A 7,642-nucleotide genomic window follows, 5' to 3' on the forward strand; every position below is an offset into this window, starting at 1 on the left:
ACTGACATTCAAAACCCATCTCGCACATTGCACGCAGTCCAGAGCCAGTGACGTAAACGATTAGGCCTCCCAAAAGGGAGGATATTTCCAGTAGGTGAAACCTGAAACACGGCCTCTGTTTCGCCGTTAGAAAAAGGAGGCAGCATGTCCTGTGAGAATACGGTGTCCTCTAACCCGAGGGTACACCTGAGACACCGGGGCCTTCACYGATGCCCTGCTCGGAGCCGGGTGGAAGATTTGCCTCCAGAAAATAAAAATCAGACAGATTGTTTGACACAAAATATTTTAATGAGAAAAACAATACAGCTTAKAAGGAGCCAAGGATAGTGAGAGGGCCTGATGCGATATCAACTCAAAAAATATTCTTGTTTTCTTTTGCCTTGTGCTTAGCAGAGGAGAGCAACGKGAAGTGGCAGCAGAGCACCAGGAATACAGGGACATGGTTAGTTTTATTTTCCTCAGAGCACATACAAGAAAAGCCATTCAAGCCACAATACATCATTACAAAAAGCCATATTTTAAACCTAATGACAGAGAGCTGAACAGATTGTCACTTTAAAACACATACAGTACATTCTCAAGAGGATTAGCTTATGTCCTGTGTTGGGATTATCACAGCAATCCCAACTTTCCACAATCAACTTAAAAAAAAAAAAATTAAAACATTAAAATAATCAACAATAGCCTGAAAGCCTTAAGTATTACAGTCTTTAAATGTCCTTAGGGAAATAAATTTAAAGAGAAAATGTGCTGATTGAGCCTGAATTTGTGTTTGCTTTTTGCATCGCCCCCTCCACACCATGAGGTGCATTGTGCTCAAGTACTGTGCTTCTAGAGCTGAARCATGACTCTGTGTTTTTGATCTTAAGGAGTAAGAGAAAAAAAGAGCAAAAAGGGAAAGCTATGACAGAGTGAAATCGACAATTTGTTTTGAAATAAGACGTTGACTGCAACAGTCTTCCTGGCGCTTTCACTCCTCCCTGCCTTCCCTGTGTTGCTGGCTCTTGGCCGCAGCCCAGAGGAATTCTCTGGTGGCCTCGGTAAATATAACATTTACAATAACAACGCCAGAGTCCCTGTGTGTGGATTTAGCCCACTTCCTGGGTCCTTGCTGCGCTGCCTGCAGCTCTGACGGGCAAAATAACAGGCCTTCACGTCTGACCCAGAGTCCGGAGAGGGATAGGGGCTAATTTAGAGACAGCCAGAGATCTGGAAGGTTTCTGTCAAGCCCGTTTCCTGCCCTCAGAGATGCCAGAGAGAGTGGGACGGCCCAAGCGCAGAATGGGGCTAAATCGGGTCTTAAGGAGCCGTGCGGCGATGCGGGACTCGGTGGTGTGCTTGATAAGGAAACCAGGCTGCTCAGATGAAATATAGCTTTTGATTAGAGGGTGACTGCTGTGCTAATGTGGATCTCTTGGCTAAGCTGTCCAGCACAAACCGACAATCATCCAAAGTGCAAAATCTAAGACTTCTGTGGCTCAACACCAATATAAAAATAACTCAACATTAAATCTTTTCACGACAAAGCAATTATCCATTCACGTAAATCACAGAGAGGCGGTCACTGTGGACATTAACCAGTTTAGGCACGGTGATGTTTTATGATTTTTACATTTTAAACTTGACACCCTCCCTTGGCTGCACTTCACTGATCGCTGACCGAGAATGAATTACTCTTCATTGACAAGCTGAAGTTATACAGTGCTTTGCAGGAGTGTTCATACGCCTTGAACTTTTTCCACCTTCTTCACGTAGTAGCCACAAACTTCATTGTATTAAAATAGGATTTTATGCAATACACTAGCACAAGAAAGTGCATAATTGTGAAGTAAAACTTGAGATCCAAAGCTCAGGTGGGAAAATCTAATATAAGGACAACTATTAGTTGTGCACTCTACAAGTGTAGCCTATACTGAATGGTGGCTAATGCCAGAAAGACAGTGCTGAAGCAGTCATAGGAAGTCGCTTTGGAACTTTGTCCTAAGCCATGTTAAGCACACAAACATGTTAAAGAAGGTACTTCTACTAGATAAAAACCCAATATGTAGCTTTTTGCCCCAACTGCAAAATACAATGTGTGGCAGAACACAAACACTCCACATGACTCTGAAAACACCATCAACATATGAAGCTTAGTAGAAGAGGTTATTGGGAGGCTTTTCTTCAGCAAGGTCAGGGAGGCAAATCATGATTGTAGTTGATGAGTAGATTGATATAACTACATACAGAGCAATCCTGGAGAAAACCAGTTAAAGACTGAGGCGTAAATTCATCTTCTTTTAAAATAATCGCCCTCACCAAGCCACCCAGAGCTAAAGAATCTATGGCAGGAATTGAAAATTCCTAAAGACTATTCAGGCCATCTGATTGAGCTCAAGCTATTTAGCGAACAATATGAAGAACATTCACTCTATAGCCATGTAAAGCTGATAGAAACACACAACAAAACATAACAGCCATCATTCAACCAGGTTGAATGAAACATTTTTCAAATTCCAGTTTGGAAGAGAAACAATGCATTTGTCCTCCTACTTCACATTTATGCACCACCTTGTGTAGCTCTATCGCATACAATTTGAATAAAACATATCAAAGTTTGTGATTGTGACATAACTAAAACGTGAAAAAGTTTAATGACTGTGAACACTTCTGGAAGAGAGTATACAAATGACTCTGAAATGTTTCTGAGACAGAGTTTCTGAAGCTCCGTTAGCAATCAAAGAGAGATGCAACACATTTTTGCATGAAAAATAAGACGCATATCAGAGTTCACCCAATAACTGTGAGGCTGCAGGGTAAAAAAAATAAAATAAAAATCTTGCTTTGTTCCTACTCGATGAGCTTAAACTCGATCAGTCTTAGCTTTTATGTCTCTCTATGCAGATGAGCCATTATTATTTTCTGAACTATCTATAACCTCTTAAGAGCGCACTTTTGCTTTTAAAAAAATGCACAAGTTTGTCGGCTTTATGGGCATCATGCACTAAGATTCATATGTGCCAGAACTGGACAAAACCTGTACAATTTCTGTTTAATCATCAAGTATCTATGAGGGCATTATAAACATTCTGACTCTGAAACAGCAAAATGGTGTATATTACATATCTACACTTCAATGTATGATTGGTGCAATACTGTAAAGAGAACGACAGCACACTGTATACTTTGTCATCAATAGTATCTCAGTATTGCATATTGTAGCTATATTTATACATGGTCATATAAATATAGATAAGTTTATTTCTATGTACATTTTGATATTTCAACATTGCATAAAGAATAAAATAAATAATACAAATATAATCAAATCTTACAGTCAGTAATGATTTGAGAAATGCTATATTAGAGCCAAAAAAGACCTAACAGTTGAAATAGTTATGGTAACAACTGTTATTCATAAAAATAAAAAATAATTAAAAAAAATAAAAATAAAAAAAAACCTGTGGCCTAAAGTCTACACCACATTTACCCTGCAAGTTTACCATGTGGGACTGCTGGAATGACTGGAGAGGCGGAAGAGAAAAAGGAAAGATCAGGGACCCATTTCCTTTTGCTCAGTCTGTCTGGGAGTTTCTGCTTGTGTAGAGACATGTGTGTGCATGCGTGTCTTCCTGTGATGGCATGGATGTGTGCATAAGTCTGCAAATGTGGCTTTTTAAATGTTGCAAGAGGTACAAAGATCTCTTGAGGTTTCACCTTCGAATGTCGGCCTTGGGGTCTTCCTGCTCAGTCACCGCTGCTGCTTCCGGACTTTGGCGGCGGGACCCCGGACTGCGATTGCGAGGGTGAGCGTTGAGGGCCGCCTTACCAGCTCTTTCCTTGTCGCCTTGGCGAGGAAGGCGTGGGTGCTCCGGCTCTAGATGGGGAGAAGGGAAGGGGTGGTGGTGGCGGTGTTGTTCGACGACGGCGCTRGCAGGAGAAGGGACGAGGGAGGAGCAGAGGCTCAGGCTGTCGCACAGCGCCCCCCAGTTCTGCTCGCACTGTAGTCGGACGCTGCGAGTTAGCGCTTCCTTGACTTCCTCGCCGCAGCTCAGGAGAATATTCACCAGCTCCACATACGGGCTGAGCAGAGAGAGGCGGATTACTCACATGAATCCTGTGATTTAACATTCGGAAGTGAAATACATCAYGATCTTGCACGTTAGGATGAGAAACTGCAATGAGGCTACTGAAATGACTAGAAATAACTTTAAATAAAAGACTAGAATTACAAAGAGTGAGACAAGAGGGGACCCAGTGCAGCTACTTACCCTTTAGGGAAAAGATCTTGGAAGTGGATCATCTCCACCATGACGGCTACATTCTCCTTTGCAGCAGAGCACAGGTTGTGTTTGATGTAGCACTCTCTCTGAAGCTGGAACACCATCTCCTTAATGGTCACACACTTTCTGCTGATGCAGCTGAACTTGTGGCGTAAACCATGGGCCATGCACTTTAGAGCATCCTTGATGAAGGATTTTCCCTGTGTGCATAACACAGACAAAGACACTGAAGTACCCTTGGATAAACGCATCATCAGCTCGCTGAAAAAGAAGGAAACCTGCCTCCATCTATTGGCTGGTGCAACTCAGCCAACATGGGCATGTGGGACTTGTGGATTTTGCTAAAGCTGAAGGTGGCCAGTGTTCACAATGAGTTTCTCTGATGGACCCACTTGACTTTATGAAAGGCAACTTTTAACAGAAAAATATTTTGGATGCCATATGTGGGTCTTTGCTGGGTATTAAGAAAATCAGTTCACATACTGCGACAAAAAATTACCCATATGGGTCCCATAATTTGCCTTGAATGAAACCTATGAAGGCAAGTGACTTATTTAGCCCTTAAATGAAAATGCTGTTTAACAAAACGTAGAATATGATTTAACTTGTTTTCATTGGAATACACAAGAATACTGGTGCTAAAATGATACAATTTCTGTAGTTATAACAATATCATCTACAAAATCCTTCTTTTTAAACTAGAAACAGTCCCATGCAGCCAAATTGCCATTTGTTGCAAGAACAAGAAATGTGTGGCAGTCTTCTTTCAGACAGCTGACTGGAAGTGTGCAGCAAACTGGTGCAGGAGTGGTGGGGCTGTTTTATTCATTTCCCAATAGACACCAGTAATGCTAAGGCAAAAATGTTAACAGCTAACCATTACTCTTATTCGTGATGGTGTCCAGCAAAGAACAGTAAACTTTGCTAGCTGGCTTAGCTGTGCTAATTCTAAAGCCAAACTGAATAGCAAGTTTAGCTTCTTAACCCACAGGGAGTTCCTGCCTGTGAAGAGCACATCTTAGCTGTAATCCTCAGGCAGAGGCTGACCATTGGTCGAAGGGATTTTAAATAACAATACGAAGTTTCAAACTGTTATCTATTTAAGCAATTTATTATAATCTACCCAGATGAAATGTAGGAAAATGTTGCACCACATTTTGGCTACACGCTAACAGATTGTTTTATCAGTGACCGCACCAGTTTTGTTCTTTTAGAGCATATGTTGAAGAATGAACTCTRGAATCAGTGGTTAAACGGTCCGATTTCCATTAAATTTATGTAACTGGCACTCATAGATGTGCATTCCTACTGTGTGACCTTATGGACATATCAACACTGTAGTCAAGCCCGATTTGGCCGGGTGTCAACCTCAGCTATGTATGAAAAGTAAGCTAACTGGGCCCCARGCCAGCTGGCACMCGACCCAGGGGTCCGTAAGCAGCTCATCTTCCGATCAAAACCGAAGAGATTAAATGTGTAGTGCATTTCAGATAGCACATTTGAAAAACAAACAAAAAAAACCTCTAAACATTTATTTTGCGGTTTTAGAGGATAAGTGCTACAAAATGTCTGCAAACAGAGAGACTAGCTTAGTACCTGAGAATCGAATTTGCCAGCGTTGTGCAGAAACGTCATGCAGATTTCCTGCAGCCCTCGTATCTCGCAGGAGTTATTCTCAAAGCACTCAAACACGCCACAGCCAACATCCCCAGCACTCACCAGGCAGTGCTGGATCTCAGCTGGAAAAAGAAGAACAGGTTAGGCGAGGGACCTTATCGTGTGTTCACAGCAGAGATGAAAGGGGTGACGGCTATAAAGACAGTACAGCTTGAAGGCACAACTTCAGTTCGGGTTTAATCACAAAGCGTATGAGGCGTATAACTATTTGCACAGACGTGGGCGGTCATTCGTGTCTTCGCGACATCGAGCCTAAGAGGGGGGCAGAAAGGATGCTGAGGGAAGATGGGCATGAGGAGGTGGGGAACACTTGGTGGGAGATGTATATACTGTGTCACTCTGCACCACAGTCATCTGCACTGCCTGGCATTGAAATGGGATGGTGCATTGCAGATATTCCTTTTACAACAAATGCAGCCATATCAGTTTATGTCTCTCTCTCTCTGATAAATGTGCATCAACAAGTACTGTAGTTCTGCTTTTGCAGAGAGGAAAGTTGCACGCCAAAAGAGTCACAATAATGCAGTTGGGGAAGCAAAAGTGGCAAAAGAAAAATCAGCTCAGTTTGAACTCACTGGCATTCAAATGCAAATGTTACAAGAAATATACATTTGATCAAGACCTTAAAATTGTTGCGCTCCATGTATTGTCTTAGTTGTGCCGATAACTGTAACCCAGATCTGCTGAAAACGAGCTGCAATTCGGATAGATCCAAACTTGCCCTATTGTCACTGTGGAGAGTCCAGTTGGATATTGTACAATTAAAGTACAGCTCAGTGGTAGTTTTTGAAAGGATTCACTCCTCGGAGCGTCATTCTGTCAGGGAACGGCACAATTATTTAGGGTAAAAAAATAAAAGAAAAGTTATCTGGAAAGCCCAAATAGGTCTTCAGTTGCTCTTCCTGTGATGCCAAGTCAGTATCGATTGTATCGTTGACTGCTTGAAGATATCATGAATCGGACTGCAGAGCAACAAATGCATATATTGGTGAGCAATAAACTCCGAATTACTGGAGTTACTGGACTTCACTGATACAAATTATTGAAACAGCTGTGTGCAAGTCAACCCCACCCAGTTCACACCTCATGGACTTAAAGTATAAGTTCTACATTTTGTCAATTATAGGACCAATATTTGTGAAAGACGACAGCTCCAAGTCATTTGTGGCAACAGGACCTCCTCTGAGACCAGCATATATATCKCAACGCATAGAGTAAATTACACACAAGACTTTTTCAAAACATAAGTTTGATTTTATTTTTTTTATGCAAACAAACAAATAAACAAAAAAAGGGAATCTATCGTTTGCAGAGCGGCACTGACAACTGCTACTGCTTCCGATGATGATGACTGGGTGATGATCCCGACGTGTCAGAGGAAACTGCGCGCCGTTCGCGTCCTTATGGATTAAAGGTGACTTAATAGAAATCAAGCTTTTCAGCAAAGATCATCTGTTCCGGGTGACCAGAAGTATGAGAGTGGAGGGGTGGGAGAGAAGGAAAGGGGGATGAGTTGTGTGCAGGGAGTTGAACTTTAGTGCGCAGGAAAAGTGAGCCGCTGTCAGCAGTGCTTGTTTTGGCATCGCGGGAATGCGCTCGGATTGTACGAGCTCGGCCGCAAACGTGCATTGAATTACACCGCGGCGTTACCGGGGGTCTCTGCTGCTGCTGCGAGACCTGCGCTGGGAGTTTGTCCCCCCCCC

General features: G+C 42.4%; 1 protein-coding gene across 1 annotated transcript in view; it reads right to left on the bottom strand.

Annotated features, from left to right (window-relative positions):
• Window positions 1-266: 266 nt before the first annotated feature.
• stc2a (stanniocalcin 2a) overlaps window positions 267-7,642 on the bottom strand; it is an 8,419-nt gene continuing 1,043 nt past the window's right edge. Inside the window, exons 2-4 of the mRNA XM_008419551.2 lie at window positions 5,859-6,001; window positions 4,251-4,462; window positions 267-4,062 (exon numbers count right to left, since the gene is read on the bottom strand). Of these exons, the coding sequence (XP_008417773.1) occupies window positions 3,693-4,062; window positions 4,251-4,462; window positions 5,859-6,001 (725 nt within the window). The 3' untranslated portion in view covers window positions 267-3,692. The remainder of the gene's footprint in view (window positions 4,063-4,250; window positions 4,463-5,858; window positions 6,002-7,642) is intronic.

The sequence above is a fragment of the Poecilia reticulata genome, linkage group LG10 (genome assembly GCF_000633615.1).
Source record: "Poecilia reticulata strain Guanapo linkage group LG10, Guppy_female_1.0+MT, whole genome shotgun sequence".
NCBI lineage: Eukaryota > Metazoa > Chordata > Actinopteri > Cyprinodontiformes > Poeciliidae > Poecilia > Poecilia reticulata.